Raw genomic sequence first — 22,377 nt, 5'->3', positions numbered from 1 at the left:
ATTTCTAAATACTATTAAAAATATGCTGAGTTTTGGAGAAAATGGGAAACCAACCATGAAAGTATATAACTTATAATTGCTAGAGCTGAAGATCCTACTCTCGTCATTATTTCAATAAATTCTAAATTGCTTTAAACTTCTGGGGTACCAGATTGGATAATTAATAGATTTTTAAAAATAAAGGAGCTTCTACGAATTGCATGCTATTATATATGGTGCTAGAACAGTAGCAAAAGTGCTAAGACTCCTTTTATTTATTGAGTCTTTTAGGCACTTTTCTAAGTCTTATGTATATTAACTCCTTGAATTTTTAAAGCAATAAGACAGGAATTATGATAATAGATGAGCAAACAACATCAGGTAGAGGTGTTTGCCCAAGTGTGCACAGTAATGCTGCCTCTTAAAAGTCTAACAATTAAATTTAATCTACCTCCATTTATTTACTCTAAAACATTATACTGAAGATTTTCTGTGTGGTATGCACATGCCAAGTGAAAGTACACAATGGTAAAAAAACAGAACACAGTTCTTGATCTCACATCCTATTACATGTATTACAGAATAGTAGAGAGAACGTTCACATTGACAAAGTTCATTATGGTCATCATGAAAGAATATATAAGAGACTGAATTACCCATGGGATCAAGGGAAGTATCGAGTGGGTAAGAGATAAATGATGAAGAGTAAGCATTTAAAAGCCACTATTCAAGCTTCTGAGTCTCCTCTTTCATTTCCTAAAACTATTCCCAGAAAATTATGGCTCAATTTAAATGACCTAGAAATGATGCCTTTGAGCTGTGGTGCTGGGGAAGAGTGTTGAATATACCGTGGACTGCTAGGAGAAAAAACAGGTTTGTCCTGGAGAAGGTGAAGCCAGAATGCTCCTTGGAGCCAAGGATTCTGAAGCTTTGTCTGACATAGTTTGGGCATGTTGCAAGGAGGGACTCATCCTTGGAGAGGGACATCATGTTTGAGAGAGTGGAGGGACAAACAGGAGAGGAAGACCCTCAATGAGATGGATTGGTTCTGTGATTGGGGTGGTGGAAATAAATGTGCTGGAGGCAGTGACGTTGGCACAGAATAGAGCAGGGTTTAGGGTTCTTGTGCATAGGGTCGCTATAAGTTGCAAGCAACTTTACAGCACATAACAACAACTCCTAATTTAATATCATAGTCCATATCATGCTATACTGTGAATCTCCAGCAATAATATTTTTTATTTTTGGGTTAGGTTTAGTTTTTTGTCATTTTTTGATTGGGTGTTTTGTTTTTTTTAACCAAAGACTTTGATGGAGTTATGGATACATTTTTCTGATAATCTGATATATTTTTACATCTTGATGATTTTGTATGTAGGATTAAAAACATGTTTAAAATTCTTCCAATATTCTAAATTTGAAAAATAGGGAGTTGTTTTCATTCTATAAAACAGAATTATGTTATTTTCATGCTTCATGTCTACATATCTCGAAAAACAACATGTTTCTAACCTCTCAAAAGAAAAAAAGAAACCTTAATTTCAATCAAATATGGTAACTCCTATTTTCCTATAAAACACTGTTTAGACATCTTTTTCTTCATGTACTTTGCCCTAAACTAGTCAATCTCAAACTTTACTGTGCATCAGAATCACAGGACTCAGAGGAACTGATGACTTTTGCCAAATGAGATTTCTCAGCCCCACCCCTAAGGTTTCTGATTTACTAGTTTAGGGTGGAGTCTGAACCATTTCCATTTCTAACAAGTTCCTGTTTGATGCTAATACTGCTGATCTGGCAAACCTACTTTGAGAATCACTGTCCTAAACTCTCCTTAGACAATCATTCATTGATTTCTGAATCACCCTAATGATTATATGTGTTTTGTTGTTGTACTTCTGTCATCACAATTTTATGTTTTCTCTCCTGATTTTGCTTCTTGTATATGATCCTTATTAATCTTAATGGAGGATTAAATATCCATTCAGACAATGTAGAATAACAATAATCCATTAGAATAAAGTAAATAATACCTTTCATTGGAAGGCAGAGTGGCATCCACTTCCAACAAAATGCCTCCAGAAACTCTATGAACTTTGATAAATGTCAATGGTTATAGAGGGGTCTCAAGCCTTTTGTTCATAGGATCACTATGAGTTATGCTCAACTCTAAGGCAATTAACAACAACAACAACAAAATATCTTTCATATGCCATTGATCAAAGGATTATTGTATTTAAATCTTTTAACAATCCTATGACTCAAAAACTAAAAGAACCCCATTACTATCCAGTGTTAAGTCTGGACAAAGGAGGTTAAAGAGAAGGATAAAAAAATGTAGAATTCAAATGCTGATAAGAAGAGCAAACAAGGCCTGCTACTGATAAGAAGAGCAAACAAGGCCTGCTACTGATAAGAAGAGCAACCGGCCTTGCCTGTCTGGCTGAGCTAGCAGGTGGATCATGAATCAGAGTGGAATGTCCCTCCCTAAAGACTTCTGTTATAAAAATATGTTCACAGTGTGACTTTCCCATTCTGTCTCTCCAGAATGATGAACTCAGAATGGAGATCTCCACTGTCCCCTGCCCCCTTAATAAAGCTGCATTAAGCTTTCTCTCATTCTCTCTGATCTCTTCCTTAAGTCTGCTAACTTAACATCCAGTAATAGTTGATTCATAGCTGACCCTCCAGTAGATTTCCAGAGGCTTTAAGTTGCTCATGAGGAGATTGTCCAACTTTGTCCTGAGAAGTTTGTTGTGAATTTGAACCTCTTGAGTGGTACTAATTTTGGGTTAACAGCACAATTTTCTATGATATCAGTGTTCTCTAGACAATAATATTATTGGTACAGAAGGACATCATGCTTGGTAAAGTGTTTGTTCTTACTAAGGTGCTATCAAGTTATCTATGACTCATAGTGACCCCATGAACAACAGATCTGAACTTTGCCTTGTGCCATAGCATCCTCATGATCTCAGATATGCCCATTGTTTCATTCACTGTGTCAATCCACCTTATTAGGGGTCTGAAGAAATGGAAAAACCTTCAGGTAGATGGAGTGACCCTATAACTACACCAGAGCAAAGATTTTGGAGCTGAAGCTGGGCAGGGTGTATTGTTTTGTTTTGTCATATATAAGATCATTATGCACGGGAGTTAATTTGTTTGTAACTAAGAACAACAATGAACAATATGTGGCTTTCAAAAAGTCCCATGTAGCTAGTGAGTGTCAGAACTATGAAGTGATCCCTGATGTGTCTAAATGGAAGGAAGTAGGTGACTATAAAGTAAGAGTGATGAGAAAGATGAAGTGGACAAGGGCATGCTGGCTTGTCTTGTCACCTCATTTTTAAAATAGAAATGTAATTTTTCCAAGTAAACATACAAAATTTTGTATTTATTTTTAACTCAACCACAGTTTAAAGATAAAATGAGTTTATCAGTTTGATAGTTAAGACTTGATTTTTGTTGTCGAATATCTTCAATACATACCACATAATTGAAAGTCACTGCGTAAGTTTTGTCTTCATAGTCTTCCATATTGAGGAGATAGTGCACTATCACTTGCTTCTGCTGGTTGCATCTCAGTTCTTCCATCTCTGGGGCAATCTTTAAGAAGCTATTAGTCTTGGAGTAAAATCGTTGCACTAAATACTCTGACTGAGGGTAATAGGGCAATATCCATCCATAAATCTCACAGTTTTCATTGTTCTTATAAGTTGCCTACATAAAGCACCAAATTATAGATATTTTAGGATAAAGAGAAAAGGAAAAATAAAAGATTCTCCTAAGATAGTTTATTGCCATGTTCTAATTCAATATGAAAATTTCAGGGCAAAATTTCAGGAAGTAAAATATAGTCCTATATTTTTCAGTTATACTCCAGTAAATGCTAAAATGTATTTTAGCTTTGCTCTTTCTAGTCAAGACCTGACTTGATAATATTTCTCTAAAATCTAGTCTATAACTCTAAAAATAATATATTCTACAATTTTCTTATTAGCAACATATTTGGTAATCAAGAATAAGAAGTAACTTAATGGTAACTGTGATTTTTAAAAATAACTCAGTGTACATCTTGATTCATTAGCATCTCTCTCCCACTATAATATGAGGAACCTATAAAGGCATGAAAACCCATGGGTAGTGCAGTTTGTGCTAACAAACTAACTTAGAGATTGACTATTCAAATAATGCCATAAAAGGCCTGGCCATCAGCTTACCGAAATATCACAGCCAAGAAAATCTAGGGAACAGTTAAAAAGAACATTTAAAACATAGATTGTCAGGAGTCTGCATCAACTCAACATACACAGGTTTTGCTTTGTTGCTAAGAAGTTCAGAGTTGCTTTTGCCACTAAATGCATAGTACAGAATTTTCATGAAAGATGGCAAAGTTTTTACAAAACTGACAAAATGATGGTCCTAGCCGCAACTATCTGTCATTATCAACATAGAAGTCTGAAGAGAACCTTTTAGAATGCTTGGGATGTATCAATGTTTAATTATTAAAGAGAGTAAGCTATTATTCCCTTGAACATATCTAGAAAATTCTTCATCTTTGACTATGGCAATAGGTTTCAGGGTTTCCCAGATACTTCCTTCTATGAAATTAATTGCCTTTCTAGTTTCACAATCAAAGTGAGGTGCTGATTTATATTAACTTAGTTTGTTCTCCTCCACACTTGTAAATATGTTTAAATCTGTCTTTTAACAATTTTTTATTTTCTGTGAGTTCTATTTTCTTAACATTTAACTATTTTGCAAAAAAAAATGCATTGATAAAAAGATTTATATTTCCAAATCTGTTCCATAAATCTCATTTAACATAGACTGAAACCTTAAGTAGTCTAACACAGTGGTTTTAGTTTTGTTTTTCTTTGACTAACTTACTCGTAATGTGATATTTGGAGATGTAATCTTAGACGTGTCCAAGAAAAAGTGAGCAGTGCCGCTGATATCTGTGGTGTAGTTGCCCACAATTTTGTCCTCTAGGTGCAGCTGGATGATTTCATGTGGCACGGGAGTGTTATCCGGATGAAGCAATTTGATCTGTGTAGGAGGAGGAAAGCAAATTTCAGAAGCATTTGATGAACTTATGAGTCGATTCTGATGGTGCCTGTCAAGGTTTTCTCCCTGGAACTACTCTTTCCAGGCAGTGCATGCATTGACCAGTGGCTTCATCACTCCTTGCAAGCAAATGGCAGATTCAGCATGTTGATAAACCCAAGTTTCACATTTTTTTCATACTCATAAAAATCTTTTGTAACGCAGGCCCATATGTTTCCTGTATCTTGAATATTTTTACAGTAAAAATTCCACTGAAGTCTAGAAAACAAGTATTTATGGTTCTGCATAAATATCCCTTTCTTTCTTATCTCAGGGCCCATCTATTTTTTAAATTACTCAAGTTAATTATCTAGATATGTCATAAACTCTTCTTCCTCCACATACATTTTGGATAATTGATAAACACGCCATACATGTTATATCTTTTAAACATTATCTGTCGCTAACTAATCATATTTATTTCCATTGTTACGGCCTCTTGTCAATTTCTCAACTTTTTTTTCATTTCTGATACAAGCTAATAATCCATCCAATTTCTCTCCTATGTTGCCATTGTCTTTTATTCCTCCAAACTGGCATCAAATAAATTTTTTTAAATACAAAACTGGGGGAGCTCTGGTGGCCTAGTGGCAAGAAGCTGCAACTACAATCCCAGAGGTGCACGGTTCGAATGCACCAGATGCTCTGCCGGGGAAGGAGGGGCAATCTCCTCCTGTACCAGTCAGATCTGATTTGACGGTACACGCAAACAAAAATAATTTAAAAAGAAATACAAAACTGGTAATTCTTTTTCTAAAATACTGTGGTAATTTTCAAAAAAATTAATAGTTCCTAGAATAATAATCTGAAAAAAGTCTCTCTTTAACCTCGCATAATGTCTGTTAGTTTGAAACCATTAAGAATTAACTATTTAGCAATAATTACGAACTCCAGCTCCAAGCCATTGCTAAAAAGTAGAAATGGACTCATAGCTAACTTTCTATTTGGTTTCTGAGGATGTAAACCACAGGGGAGGAAGAGAAGTTTGGCCTTGAGGTAGCAGGGCAATTCCCTATGGAGTATGCCTCCAGAGCTCCCTCAGCAACATCTAAGACCACAGTAAAAAGAAAATGCTGTGATGGTTAATTTTATGTATCCACATGGTTAGTCAACAGTACTCAGTTATTTAGTCAAATACTAGTCTTGATGTCATCAATATATATTTCCATGTGATTAAATCAGCTAATATTAAATAAAGCTAATTACCCTCTAAAAGGGGAGTAGGCCCCATTTAATCATCCAGCAATGCTAAGAGCCAAAATACTGTTTTCTAAGAGAGTATTAAGGGAGCTCTTGTGGTTTAGTGATAAAGAATTGTGCTGCCAATACAAAGGTACATGGTTTGAATTCACTAGCTGCTCCACAGGAGAAAAATGAGCAACCACTTCTTGTGTGATTTACTGCCTCTGGAAACCCACTGGAGGGTTACCTATGAGTGGATTCTGACTCAACAGTACACAATAACAACAACAGGAGAGTATTGGTCTCCAGACAATAAATAAAATTATATAAACATGAGTAAACCTTTGACAATTTACAATGTAAATAACTCTGTGATATTTAGTAGAGATAATCCTAAATAACTTCTCCACAAGTAGCTATTGAATTAAATGAATTAATGGACAAAGGTGAATGAATGATGCACATGTAAAGAAATTATTGTTTCTTTTACCTGGCCAACATAAGGAATTCCTTGTTTGTAGACCATATCCATGTTCTCAAACTGAATCTTCACCATTGCTGAATCTATCTTTATGTACTTGTAGTTTGTAAGTTGTACACCTGCAGGCAAGTTTTATCAAAAAGAAAATATCAACAAATAGCCAGAGTTACAGAAAATAATAATAATAATAATAATAAATAATGGTGATGTATTACTGACACAAAAGCCAACCATTCTTTTAAAAATTTCTCTTTCTAAGCAAGTCAAATATGGAGATGCTTTCTGAGATGAGTTTACTAAAACAAAGTTAACAAAGATAGAAATGCAAAAAGCCTGTCATTTTCAACTACAGTTCTCGTTTCTTTTCCCCCTCATTAATGATCTAGTTACCATTTATCATTCATTCTTGAAGAAATAATCACGCTACTGATTTTTCATTATTTGTAAGTAGTTACTTATTGACAACATTCCTTTGCTCTCTGCCTGGTTAAAGTGTAAAAAGAATATGCTTCAATTTAACATTTTTACATATATAATTATGGCATGTGAGTATTTGTATATATAACAAATATGTTTCATCATCCTCCAAATATATTTTAGTTGGAGTAAGATACGTTCAGGATTTTTTATCTGAAAGGAGCACTGGTGTCCTAGAGGGTAAGGAGTTGCACGGCCAACTCAAATGTAAGTGATTTAAACCCACAAGCTGCTCTGTGGAAGAAAGATGGGCAATCCATTCCTGTGAAATTTACAGAGTCTTAAAATCTGCCAGAGGGTTAGCAATAAGATAGTTTCCACTGACAGCAAGGAGTATGGAGTTTGTTTGGATCTGAGGAACTGATAACAAACTCTGGAAAACAATGACTATGTTAAATATTGTGTAGCTGGCCGCCAAAGGGCAATTCAAACTGAAAAACAATGCCTATGAGGGTGTGTCTGCTTTGAGACCTTACCTGTTCCTTCCTCTGTAACAAGAGCGTGCAATTCTAGGTAATTCCTATATCCTTCTCGATATAACTCAAAAGTATTTGTATTAATAATATAGGAGGCACAGCCATCTTTCCCCAACTGAAAAGTTAATAAAAATAACAGTAAAGGTTACATTTAAAAAGGAATGTAAGAAATATAAATTTTAGGTGAAATATGTTGTTGTTGTTAAGGTGAAATATGTAACCTCTGGAAAACTTTAAGAAAGCTATCTTAACTAAACTTGAATTTGTTAAAATAATACCTTATTTTATAGTTTTAAATGATAAATATTTTGTATTTGCCTAATCTGCTGTCAGGGACCGTTCCAGAGTACTGAAAAGCAAGGATGTCAGTCTAGAGACTAAGGTGTGCCTAATGCAAACAATGGTCTTCACAATTACTTGCTATGCATCAGAGAGCTGGACAATGACTAAGAATGATAAAAGAATCGATGCATTTGAGTTGTGGCACTAGAGAAGAGCCTTGAACATATCATGGACCCCAAGAAAAAAACTGGTCTGTCTTGGAGAGGGTAAAACTAAGTTTCAAATTAAAAAAACATATTGTGATGGGAAAGTTTGCTGTTAAGGATCTTTCCAAAGTGCTGAAGAGCAATGGTGTCACTCTGGAGACTAAGGTGCATCTGATACAGGCCATGGTCTTTGCAATCACTTGTTATGCATCAGAGAGTTGGACAATGACTAGGGAGCATAGAAGGAGAATTGATGCCTTTTATCTGTGGTGTTGGAGAAGAGTATTGAATGTACTATGGACTGACAAGAAAACAAACAGATTCATCCTGGAGAGGGTTAAACCAGGCTGCTCCTTTGAGGCAAGGATTCCGGGACTTCGTCTGACATATTTTGGACATGTTGTAAGGAGGGAAAGGTCCTTGGAGAGGGACATCATGCTTGGGAGGGTGGAGGGACAGCGCAGGAGGGGAAGGCCCTTTATGAGGTGGATTGATTCAGTGACTGGGGTGATCGGGATGGGTGTGTCAGAGGCAGTGCGACTGGCACAGGATAGAGCAAGGTTTAGGACTGTTGTACATAGAGTCACTATGAGTCACAAGTGACTTGACGGCACATAACAACAACAACAACAGTTTTGGAAGTCTTTTGAGCAGTTATCCTGTCTTACAGGGTTGTTTTGAATAAAACTTAACTTGAAGGCAGTGAGTATTTCTGTGGGGGTGGGATAGGAAGATTATTGTTTTCTTTTTCATTTTTGTTAATATCTATGTCCAGGTAAAATCTTGAAGTAAAAATTTTAAAACTTCATAATTAATAAATAAAATTAAACAGAGAATTAGAGAATTGACAAAGAGATTTAGTATCATCATAAAATGTGCCAGTTGGTTCATAGACTATTTTATTCTAGAGGAAAATTGAGTTCTTGAGAAACACCTCCATTTTTTATGAACTCTGAAGAAACTGAGACCTAAGGATGCTAGATGGCATGACTATTTTACAGCCTTTCTAGAACATATCTGGAACTGCCTCAAAACACAGAACCACTTTCCGTAGATTTGAAAATAAATGATTGGGTGCATTGTTTAGTCTATACTCAGCTATAATTGCCAATATGTATTCTAAATATGCACCTCTCAAAGCTCCTGGAGGGAGGGGAATCTGTATTTTATAACCTTTGATAATCCATTACAGAATTAATGACTTTGTGTACTTAGCTTATATTGGTTAGTTTTTCCTCTTCCAGTGTGTGTTTTTTAAAAATAATGGTTGTTTCATAACGTACAAGCTCTGTGAACACAGGAGTTAAGTCTGTCTGCTCATGTTCAACTCTCTCACTCATAAACAATAATGCTTGCAAATTAAAGGACTTCAATTATTTGCTGGACAAAAAAATGAAATTTGTATTCCTTGAAAAGTAACAATAAAATCCTACTAATAATGTGAATATATAATATTTATTTAAATTTTTTTTTTATTTTGTGTGTGTGTACCGTCAAATCAGATCTGACTGGTACAGGAGAAGATTGCCCCTCCCTCTCCAGTAGAGCATCTGGTGGATTCGAACCGCTTGCCTCTGGGATTGCAGTGCAGCTTCTTGCCACTAGTGAACATATAATCTTGAACAACATACTTAAGCTCCCTTTGCTTCAACCTATTAATCCATCCTCTAATTAAATAATAATTAATGGTGATAGCATTGTATACCCAATAGAAATATTAGAGAAACTGATACCCTAGGGAGTTGGGTTGCCAATCTAAAGGCATGTGGTTTGAATCCAACAGCTGTTCCACAGGGGAAAGATGGACAATCAATCTCCTTCTTTGTAATTGTCTGTCTCTGAAAACCCTGTAATTATCTGTCTCTGAAAACCCACTAAGGGGTCAAATATGCGTTGGTTTCAACACAACAGCACTCAAAAACAATGTGGAGGCAAATGACAGCTGAATAGGAGTCAGTCAGACTCTGACAAAACTGTGACTGGAGTCCTTGTTACATTCTTGTTCACTCTTCTTGTGTCCATTTACTGAAAGGTGAGCTCTTTCAAGAAATTCCTTTCCACTTTAAATCTGAAAAATAAACTCTCATGCTAGTAGTTAAGACCTCTGATATATTGCAAAAGGAACTGATGCCCAATGAGCATGGCTGATTCTGACTTCAGCCTGCTTCATAAAGAACTGTCCTCATCAATAATATTCATAGTTCCAAACAAATAGATGTTTGGTCAGACACACCGTTCCACATGCTCTTGCACCTATTTCTAAGTCATTTGGTCCATTAGTTTGTTGTTAACTCACAGACTTTACTCATAGTTTTGGGGTTTATTAGGAAATTAGGTTGGAGAGTGGGGGAGGTAAAGAATATCACACAATGAAAGTCCTTGTTTACTTCAGTAATGTCAAGCTGGATTAGCAAGACAGGATTTCTCAATTAGTGACAGTCCAGGTTCAGTTCAGCAGCACAGATGAAAACAACTGATTTCCTCAATCATTCAGCAAACTTTATCTAAGAGAGGTTATAGGTCAGCTTTTCCTTCAATCATACATCAAGCAAACCTTTAACTGAAGCATAAATGCAAGATTCTTCTTGTTACATCTTGCCACAGTCTCTTCACAGCAGTGTCACAGTCTCTACCCTCTTTCCACCACCATCACCAGGTTGCTTCATATTGTGGGAAAACTCTATATCTTTTATATTGGTCCTATAGCTGTTCATGATTTGTAAGACCATGTGCCCACAGTTAAGGTAGCTGGAGACCATTACCTCACCCAATGGAGGGTAACAATATAGCTAGAAAAGCCAATTTTTAGAGTTTCCAACTATATATATACACTATACACACACACACACACACACACACACACACACACACGTATATGAATGACACAGTGATTGCAGCAATGAGCTTAAGTGAGTCAGAGATTGTGTGGATGGCGCAGGATAAGGGTTCAGATCTCTTGTTCATGAGGTCACTATGAGCTATACTCAACTCAATAGCACCTAACAATAATACATTTATGTATAGATAGAGAAATAGATAGGTATATTGATAAAGAGAAATAGAATGCCTTGTTACTTTTGTTATCAACAGGAACAGAGTAAGAGAAAAAGAACTACTTATTTAATAATCTTGAACTGACATGAAAATTTTCATGTCTCCCAATCAAATTCACAAAGTCCAAATGAAGCAATGTACAAATGTTTCTAATACTCTAAAATTATGGTCTCACTCCAGAACCAAATTTAATTTTAATAAAGAATTGAATTTACAACTGAGCTTTAGAACACTGTGATTTACTTTTGTCAATTACAAGAAAATTTTAAAAGTTAGCAATAAGAAAGAAAATGAGAAAATTTAATGATGGGAATAGGGATATAAAGAAAAATATAACATTACAGTGTGCAAAGGGAAACAATGAGAAATAAAAGTAGATGAAAGGTGACACTGATTCATTCAAATCTACTTATGAAATAGTAGATACACATCTTACCTGAAAGGTATAATTTTGGCACAGTGAATTTAAAGAAAATCTGCAAATACTGTAAGAATAAGGAGCTTGCCTGCACACACTCAGTTGAACTCTCCCTGGCACTGGACCTTCAAAGGTATAGCTAATGGAAGAAAATGACAGTAGTAAAATTACAAAATCCAACACCATTAGTATTTTACCTAGACTGTTTTGAAAATGTTCATTAGTGGCTGAATTTACCCCTAAAACTTCATTTAAATATTACCTTAAGTTTCATTTCGTGAGGTAATCTAAGACAATGGGACTGATTATAATTGAGGTAAATGTGGTAAGTAAAGACAGATTTTAATTGAAACAAACAAAATTTAAAAGACATAAAAACCAACCAAACAAAAACCAGCCTAAAACAAGCTATTTGTAGAAGTCAAATACTTGTACCATTGAAACATAATGTAAACAAATCTAATATTAACTTAAAAAGCGTTTTCAAAACTTAAATAAGCTATTTCATTTCTTAGCATAATATTTACATTGCTTCTTTTAGATTTTCTATGCTTTCAATCTGTCTTGGAGAGGGTGAAACCAAGTTGTTCCATGGATGTAAATATTTTGAAGCTCTATTTCACATACTTTGGGCACACAGAAGGAGGGACCAGTCCTTGGAGAAGGATATCATGGTTGGAGGGGAAGGGGCAGCATAGGAGAGGAAGACAGGAGAGGGATTAGGTATGTTAGAGGTGATGAAATTGGAACAGAATAGGGCTATTGTACATAGGGTAGCTATGAGTTGCAAGAAACTTGATGGTACATAACAACAACAACATCATTATGAATATATATTAATTTTTATTTATATTTTTAATTATAAAGAAGAATATAAATATGTTTTTATTGGTAAAGTAGTAAAACACTGGTTAAAAAAATGAAAATTCCCTTTGATCAACAGGTTAAACATTTTTCTTTGCTACAGGAAACTATGGTTATTCTCTATATTTAAAGATACATTTATTTCATCTCTGTATCTAACTATACATAAAACCAAGACCCTACTCTCATAGAGTTGATTCAAACTCATGGTAACCCTTCACAGGATTTCCAGTATGGATACATCCTTACTGGAACAGACAGCCCATTTTTCTTCAGCAGAGCAGCTAGAGGATTCAAACTTCCAACTTTTCAGTTAGCAGCCCATTATGTAACACTAGGTGTTATATAAGTATCTATATATGCAAACAGAGAGGTATATTTTAAATATATACAAATATTTATGACCTTTTAGTTTTATATGATTAGATAAATGCTATTAAACTGCTTATAATGTGAAGGTGGAAGCAGAACTGTAATTTTACCTAAATAGTGTACAGTCTACGTTTTTTTTTCTTCTTCTGATTCAGTGACTGGCATAATGGAAATAGGGGTAATCAGAGACAATAAGATTGGCACAGGATAGAGCAGGGTTTAGGACAGTTGTATATAGGGCCACTATGAGTCACAGACAACTCGATGGCACATAACAATAAGAACAAAAATTACCCTAAGGTAAAGGAAAACAATATAATGATTGGATCTCAATCAAGGAAAGGATCAGTTTTCACATCAGGTTTGTGGGAATAAGGCTTTATGTTCACACTCTAGCTGCCATCTTTGCTTCCACAGCTTCCTTTAATTTTTCTTAACTGAATAAGGAGAGGAGGGAGAAGTAAACTCGAGCTCCCTGGCTGCTGCTCTTACTCTATACCAGCTGAGCTCTTCTGTATTTATAAAGCTCCTGCCTGTCTTCATATCCCCTCCTCAGTACACGTATTGTCCTGTGGTAACTTCTAACTAATACAGCAGTTTTCCCGAGGATATGTTTTGAACATTAACCATGTAATTTAAGAAGATTGAATCAAGAAGTCAGAGCAAGCACATTGGAACAGAAAGCTCCCACAGAATGGTTCTAGAGTGATGAAATATGCCTGTGTTTACCAATTCATTAGCCATTAGCCACATATAGTCAGCAAACTCTTGACATATGGTTCGTGCAATTGAATTTTTAAGTTCAATTTCATAGTTGCTGTCTAAAAATGGTGTGATGCCGTGATTAAAAGCTTCAGTGCTATCTGAAAGTTTTGGATTATGATTCTGTGAGTTGCTCCATTGGAAAAATGTGTGACAATTTGCTTCTGTAAAGACCATACTCTTGGAATCTCTATGAGGTAGTTCAATTCTGTCCTATAGGATTGCTGTAAATCAGAATCCAGCAATGGTCGTTTTTTGTTCTGTTTTGATCAATACTCACAAAATCATATGTTCAACAGCTTAACAAAAAATGTATTAAACTTACAAAGCACAGACATTAACGTGTAATTCAGGGTTCACAACTAAAATATTTTCAGGTGCATCCACAGACACTTGAAATCTGGGTAACACTGTAAATAAAAAGAAAAAATGTTATTAGCAAAAATGTATCCATAGAAAGCAGTTGTTTTCTCTTTCTCAAATTTGCTGTTAATCAACAATGATATAGGAGCACACAGCAGCACGTAAAAGCTAAATTTTAGAACTGAGCAGAAGGATGCCGATTTGAATTCTAAATTCATAACTTGTCAGGTTTGAGAAAGTGGTTCTCAATAATATCTGTATAATGAGAATAATAATGATGTCTCCGGAGAATTTCTATGAGTATTACATAGTATAAATGGAGAATTTCTTTACAGAAATATTTTTAAGGGGAGCTCAGGTGGCCTAGTGGCAAGAAGCTGCAACTACAGTCCCAGAGGTGCAAGGTTCGAGTCCACCAGATGCTCTGCCGGGGAAGGAGGGGTAATCTCCCTGTACCAGTCAGATCTGATTTGACGCTACACGCACACAAAAATAATGAAATAAAATAAAATTTAAAAAAAAGAAATATTGTTAAATTTATTCTTTTTAAAAAAAAAATCTTTTCAAGCATAAGTTGTCACAAATAGAGTTAACATTCCCAAAACTGTCATATTTATTAACTAAATCCCAGATATTATGAAAGAATGACATAGAGACCCAAGATTACCAGCAAGCAGCATGAGGATTCCATACTGAAGTAAGAGATAACAGCCAAAGTGAGTGAGGAATATTGAAGTAATGTCAGACACAAAGAAAGAGACAGATACACACAGTGTCATTTAGTAATTATGATTTTGCAAAACAAGAGAGATTTTATTATTTTTCTCATCATTAACAGACTATAGCTTCAGAGACACTATTTACTATATTCCTTTTTTTAAAAAAAAAGATCTATTTACCATATTCTTCCACAGAGAAGAACTGAGCTGTTTTCTCTCCCGAGAGTGTCTCCACGGTGATATGATACCAGCCTAAGATAGGCTCTGAGGCCAACTGGAAGGAGAGTTGCACAAGACCTCTGTAAGATTCCTCGTTGTCCCACTGCTTAATACGGTTGCCATGGGGATCCTAAGAATGAAGAACATATATTTTGTTGCATGATGCATTTTTCCATTTGGACATTTAATCAAGTAACTTCCCAGTTGTTAAGATTCAAATTTATTCATTCAAAGCATGGAGGCAAATGTATTATTTTCCCCCCTTCCATCTGGGTCCATATAGCTTCATAGTGTGATATATATTATATTTCAGAAAAGCTAATTTTCATTACTGTGTTTTCTGTGTTAGTCTTTCATTTGTTAAGAATAAGTTCAATGGTATTCCAAACACATAAAGCAATAAGCTTTTATTTATATACATTCAATAAAGAAATGATAATTGATAGTTGTCCAATTGCCAGTATTATCTAACAGATGTTAATGTGTGTTAATGTGACCTATTGAAGGGGAGTTTCCTATCTCCTTGAGGATGGCTACATAAAATAAATAATAATATGACAATCTAAATAGTCTTATTCTGTAAACTACATTCTGATTTGAAGTTGAGGAAACAGCCAAAAAGAGAGAGAGAAGGTAAGAGAGAAAGAGAGGAAAAAACACTTCAATTAACAGTTCATCTTACCTCAAGTGTGATCACTGGATACTGTAAGAAGAAAAAAAATAATAAAATTGTTGTTAATTTATGAACTCAAGGTTTTCTCCCCCTTAGTTACAAGGTTAATAATATGTTTATTGAAAAATGAAAAATCAGGAAAAAGCATAGGATAATTCAAACAAATATTCTGTCAACGTTTGAATAGCTGTGGCTCATACTGAAATCTTTCACTTCTTTCTCTTCATTGTTTCCTCTTTATTTCTTTCTCTTCATTTCTTTTTCTTTCTCAACACATACTCTACAGTCTCAGCAAGCCTCAATTTAATTCTTGAAGTCTCAGTTTATTCTTTTCCTTCTTATTTTGGTGACTTACCAAAAATTTTTTCTCTTTCTAGAGAAAAATTTGCTCTCAAATTTCATCCACTTATGTTTGTTCAAAGTTTTTTTTAATACATCCATTCCCTTTTCTCATAATTATCTATTTCGATCCATAGCTGTCTCCTTTTGAACCACAATTCTCACTGTGCTACTGTATCATTTATAATCTGTACTATTTCAGGTAAAATTTATACTGTACCTTCCTGATGTATTTTCTGTCTAACAAATTTTAAGCCTTCTGAAGCCAAAGTTCAAACAATATTCCTGTTCCTTCACAGTAACTAAAACAAGGGTTAAAAGAAAATATATTGATCTAAAGTTGCCCTGAGAAAACTGTTATTATTATGTGCCATCACGTTGCTCATGACTCATAGAGACCCTATATACAAAAGCTCTGAACCCTGCTCTATTTTGAGCCAAACTTATTGTCTCTAACAGCCTACCCCAATTACCCCAGACACTGCCTTAAGAATAGTCACCATCTAATTAAAGTAAACCAAAATTAAAAGTAAAGAAAATGAAGCAAAAATCCTCTATCACAATTAAAAGATGAAACTTAAGCATGAAGTTATTGGTTTCTGGATATGTCAGTGTAGTGCATTAAAAAAAAACCAAAACAGGTAAATCTAGATCTATTGCTGATAAAAGATACACAATGATCCTCCCAGAAGGATATTTTTATCCATAAGTAGCTGTGAGATGCAAGGATGAGTACTATTCAGCTTCTCATATGAACAGGCTAATTAGACTTTTTAAAAATTACAAACTGGCACATTTTGTCCATTATATAAAGCCTCTAAGTGCTTCCTCCAATTGCAGCTTTCATCCACTGACAAAAAGCAAACATACACATACTCCTATAGGACACTAAGATTTACAATTTTGTCTAAAATTTTCTGAACTAAAAAATATAGCAGCTTAATTGGGGCACCTGTCTATTTTAAACATATAACATTGTATGTCTTTGGTGAAATATTGAGCTTATACTGAAGACAGCTATTTTATTAATATGTCAAGGGAGGTATATCTCCTCATTAATATTAAGAGAGGTGTGTACCTTCATACTTGGTTTTCTCCAAAAGCAAGTATTATACCAGACAGATTTGGCTTTAGTAATTTATAACTTTATATTATGCATTTCTACTTTTTTTTATTAAATTTTATTAGTTTAGTGAACATTTACAGGGATTTTGGGTTTTCATTCCTTCATTGCTGCACCATTCTCTCTACCCTCCTCCCCAGTTTGTTCTTCTTCCCCGCTATCCGAATGTCTGTTTTAATTGTCCAATTGCCACAGTGCTTGTCAAAGTCAGTTCTGATTAATCTCCTTTGTCGGTGTGTCCTTTGCCATTCCCTATCACTCCTTCCTGAGAGAGACTTCACCCTGATTCATAAGGAAAAGGGGATGGCGTATTCTCTTAGCTACTTCCTGCTGAAAAGGGATGCTGTGGGTTTCAGGGTGAAGATCTTCTCTCACTACTCTAAAGGGCCCCTTTGGCAGTAGGAAACACATAGACTATTATGGAGATTGATTTTGGAATTTAGATGCACTCTTATTGATTGTGCTTGGCCGTACATGTTCATATCCTTGAAGATGTATCATGGGGGTGTTGCAACCTAGAAGGCACAAATTTGACTAACAAGTTATAAGTACATGAGTCAAAAATTATGGAAAAGTAAAAGAAAGGATTCTTTCATTGTTTTACAAACCCTCCCCCAGGTCCCCTCCACCATGTAGCCCTCGCTCTAGTCTCCTGTGATGACAGAAATACCTAGTTATATCTCTCTTTTAAACGGTTTTCTCCCTCCTCTGTTTCAGTGCAGTATACATTATTGAACCCATCTTACTCAGTCTCTCCCCAACCCCAAGGACAGTCCCATTCTACAACAGTGGCATCATTATATTATGCATTTCTACTTAAGCTTGAAAATATAACTTTCATGTCTCTGTTCTGTTCTTTAGGTCCTATTGTGTCTGCCTGATTATACCCAGGACCTCTGAAAGTAGAGATAGTCGGATCTTAAAAGATGTTAGAGTAAAGATCTAAAACTTCCTGATACAAATGCAACTGTTTTGTGGGGGTGGAGAACAGTGACTCAGGACAAAAGAATGATAGAATTAGCAAAGAAATTCTAGAACAATGAAAGAAAGAAGTGTAAGATTTAGACAGATGAAAGGAGGTATTTATTTCATATTTTGATCCATTTGATAAGAGTTGCATGACTAGCATGTTTGCTTATGCAGTCAAATTTACCATGAATCTCGAACTCTCACAGAAAGCTAGCAATTTATTGGAAACATTTGTAAAATGCTATACTGAATTACATTAGATATGTTGCTTTGAATACATAACTTTTTAATCTAGCTGCCACTGTTTTTTTAAAGAATATCTTATCAATTTTTTATCTTTATACATAAGCAGATGGAGTTTTGTGGGCCACAGAAACTCCTCCCCAGAATAATTGGGTACAAATGATCTGTCTTATCAGTGACCCATACTTGAAAGAGTACACCAGTAATCCTATTGTGCATATGCAAATGTAGTAATTTTCTGGAAATTGACTAACCATCTTTAGCTTTGACTATAAAAATAGTTAAAGCAGAAGGGCAAAATGAACAATGAGATTGTAATGACATTATGGTCTCTTTGATTTTCAAGAAGCACTGCATTTCCCTATGGTTTCACCCTCCAAAGATGATTGCCAGAGGGTAACATTAGACATGCTTGCTGCTTTGATTAAACCGAAGATACAATCATTGAAATATGCAAAGTTTCAACTTGGAACTGAGAGAAAGAAATATCTGACATCCTAAAGAAGTTATTTCAGACTTAGGTTAATAAAATAATATTTTGGAATTAAATTTAGGTCTTTTCTGGATATTAAAATTAAGCAAAAATCCAGGAGAGGTAGTATAGCTAGAGAAAGTGACAAAAGGATATGAATTAGAAGTGAGAATCGCATAAGTGGTAACTTGGGAGATAGGGGAAAAAATAATCAGAAAACAATCAGCATAAATTCTGTAAACTTAATAAAATCTTTATATATGTAGGTTTAGCTGAAAAGTTGACATGGCAATTGTATAGACTTGTTCTAATATATTTGATTCCAAAATACATAAAATAAAACCTGTATTAAAGAAGTTTTAATCACTTGGTCATGATTCATTGTCTTTTGTTTGTTTTCTGGTTCCTCCAAGAAGAATTGAATCTTCCTTTTGAAACATTATCTTAAACTATCATCACTAATTCCATTTATATCTATCACTCCTGTACTGCAAGTCCATGAAACAGCTCTTCTGTATCTTTCAAAGCAAAGTTCCTTACTCTAAGGTGAATAATACTCCCTGTCTTTATATCCTAGTATAAATCACAAGTAATGTCTGAGGAAATTGAGAGATACTGAACTACATTATCACTTTATCTTTTTTCCCTAAACACAAAGTGCTGATTCACAATCATAGTTTAAAAGCCTCACAACATAGCAGCAATCTTCCTTTCCAGTTTCATTGAGCATGACTCCTTATGGTCTTCTTGATTGTTTATTAGCATTTTTTCACTGATATTTTCACACTCAATTTATATAACGAAAACTGACAGAAAGGAGACGAATAGACTAAACTCTATCAAAGGTAGGTAGAAAATCTGTATTCTCTAGAAAATACAAGATCATTCTATTGAATTTCCACTTTCAAGGATTTCAATATGGAATTGTGTATTCATTAATCTGATCCTTAATTTAGGGAGCTTTGTTGGTGTAGGCATAGGGAGTTGTAGTGCTAACCCAAAAGCTGAACAGCTCTCAAAATTTAAATTCCCCAGTGGCTCCTCTAGAGAAAGCAGGGTACTCTCTTCCCATTTGTTTCCCTAAATACCTAGTCTTAGAAATCTTATAGAATAGTTTTTACCTGGACACGACTTAAATTAAAAGTAATCAACTCAAGAGTTGCTAACTACAATCCAAATAGATCAGAGTAGAACAGCTCATTTGGAATTCTAAAACTGTAGTCTTTACATAAGCAGACTTACTCGTCTGCTACTCTTTTAAAAGCTGAGGATACTGTTACATGTTTCACTTATTGTTTTAAATTCCTTTTTATTATGAGTATTCATGCATTTCCCCTCTATTGTAATAAAATTACTTTGGAAGTAGAATAGTATCTTCTCTATTTAACTCTCACATTGCCTGTTGTTGTTATGTGTCTTGGAGTTAACTAAACTCATAGCCACCTTATATACAATGGCTCTGAACCTTGCCCTATCCTAAGCCAACTACATTGTCTCTGACACATTTGACTTCATTGCCACAATTACTGTGTCAATCTTTTTCATTCCCGCTCTTTTGCTCCTGCATTAACCCTCTATCCTTCCAAGCATAATGTCTTTCTCTAAGAATTGGTCTCTTCTGGCAACAGACTCAAAGTATGTGATTTGGAGCTTCAAAGTCCTTGCCTCCAAGGAGCAATCTGGTTTCACTTTTTCAGCATTTTGTTTGTTCTCTTGACAATCCATGATGTATTTCAACGATCTTCTCCAGTCATAACTCAAAGGCACTTATTCTTCTTCAGTAATTCCTAGTCATTGTCCAGCTCTCAGATGCAAAGCAAGCAAGACCATAGCCTGCATCAAGTACACTTTAGTCCCTAGAATGATATCATTGTTCTTCAGCACTCTGAAGAAATCCTTAACAGCAGATTTTCCCAGTGCACCTCAAATTTTGATTTCCTGACTGGTGCCAAGGGTGTTGATTTTTGGGTGTGAGCAAAATGAAATCATTAACAGCATCAATCTTTTCTCCATCTATCATGATGCTGCCTATTGGCCCAGTGGTGAAAATATTTGGTTTCTTGATGTTGAGATATAATCCATGTTGAAGGCTTTAATCCTTGATCTTCTGCAGCAAACACTAGCAGTGCTTTATCAAAAGTTGCTGTAATTGCAACAATGAATGAGTGGAAGCCCAAAATCTCTGTAAATGTTTATGAAAATTAATAAAATATAATTATAGAAAAAAAAAAGTTGCTGTAATGGCCTAGTCTGTAAGGAGTTGCATTGTCAGTCCAAAGATCACAACATTCCAGATGTTTGAAACCACTGGTGGTTCAGTAGGAGGAAGATAGGCAGAATATAATACTGCTTTGTAGGTAGTAGGAATTCAGCAAATTACATCTTAATGTAATTTTTTGTGTGTGTGTACTATTTAATTGGAACTTACCCATAGCTGACTCTCTAGCAGGTTTTCGAAAGCAGTTAATTGCATGGGAAGAGATTACCAATCCTTCTCCTGCAGAGCAGCAAGTGGCCTCAAACCATGTGCCTTTGGGATTACAGTGTACTTTCTTGGCAGTAGGCCACCAGAGCTCCCTAACATAATTGGGAAAAGTATTTAGTTTTGTAAGTCAAAGAAAGAGAAAGAAAAAGAGAAAAGGAAAGATTTTGGTATAATGCGGTCATAAAATCACTAGGAAGAGAGAACCATTAACTTGGACTGCTCTATTTCATTTTCACTGACTAATTTTAAGAACAAGATGCATAAATACCTACCTAACTTACATATTTTCAATTGCAACTTACCATTTGATCAGCAGGCTTAAAAACATTATCCAGAGACACAATTCGAAATCTTGCTAGAAGAAAGGAAAAAAAGTGATATAAATATTTATTTTCTTTGTCATAATAGTCTTCATCTAGTGTTGACGAGATAGACACAAGATAGGACAGGGTTCAGTTCTGTCATTTATAGGGTCACTAAGAGTCATACTCAACCCAATGGCACCTAACAACAACAATAGTCCTCATACTAAATTGATGAAATTTTATGAATCAAAAAAGGTTGGAATATTGTTATTCAGTGATGAATAGTTACATAAGTATCTTTTAAACAGACTTTTTGTGAAGTTTTATGCTTATAGAAAAATTGTGCAAGAAATAAAGAATTTTCACACTCCTCCCTTATCCAGTACACACAGTACTCCTATTATTAACATCTGATATTCTGATAGTCATTTGTTGTTTTGTTTTGTTTTGTTTTCATTAATTTTAATGAAAGCTTAGAGAGATTTAGGGTATTCAGTCATTCATTATTGCACTTTCCTCCTTGCCCAATCCCTCCCTGCCATTTCAACCCATAATAATAGATTTTTAATAACTAAATTTCATATTGATCACTTTGTTTTATAGTCATATGTTGTTGTTGTTTTTATGTGCCATCGAGTCGTTTGCGACTCATAGCGACCCTATGTACAACAGCCCTAAACCCTGCTCTATCCTGTGCCAATCTCATTGTCTCTGACACACCCATCCCGATTACCCCAGTAACTGAATCAATCCACCTCATAAAGGGTCTTTCCGTCCTGCACTGTCCCTCCACTCTGCCCAGCAT

At 35.0% G+C, this 22,377-nt stretch overlaps 1 protein-coding gene across 1 annotated transcript in view; it reads right to left on the bottom strand.

The window, feature by feature from the left end:
* Positions 1-22,377, bottom strand: part of LOC102853315 (ovostatin-like) — a 112,699-nt gene that overhangs the window by 70,144 nt on the left and 20,178 nt on the right. The window contains exons 4-12 of the mRNA XM_006901757.1: positions 21,570-21,622; positions 15,646-15,666; positions 14,925-15,093; positions 13,988-14,072; positions 11,683-11,803; positions 7,705-7,819; positions 6,761-6,870; positions 4,873-5,031; positions 3,472-3,702 (exon numbers count right to left, since the gene is read on the bottom strand). Coding sequence (XP_006901819.1) covers positions 3,472-3,702; positions 4,873-5,031; positions 6,761-6,870; positions 7,705-7,819; positions 11,683-11,803; positions 13,988-14,072; positions 14,925-15,093; positions 15,646-15,666; positions 21,570-21,622 — 1,064 coding nt within the window. The remainder of the gene's footprint in view (positions 1-3,471; positions 3,703-4,872; positions 5,032-6,760; positions 6,871-7,704; positions 7,820-11,682; positions 11,804-13,987; positions 14,073-14,924; positions 15,094-15,645; positions 15,667-21,569; positions 21,623-22,377) is intronic.

Source organism: Elephantulus edwardii, unplaced genomic scaffold (genome assembly GCF_000299155.1).
Source record: "Elephantulus edwardii isolate Elephantulus edwardi_28Jun2011 unplaced genomic scaffold, EleEdw1.0 scaffold00342, whole genome shotgun sequence".
Lineage (NCBI taxonomy): Eukaryota > Metazoa > Chordata > Mammalia > Macroscelidea > Macroscelididae > Elephantulus > Elephantulus edwardii.
This window is presented reverse-complemented; position numbering and strand designations above follow the sequence as displayed.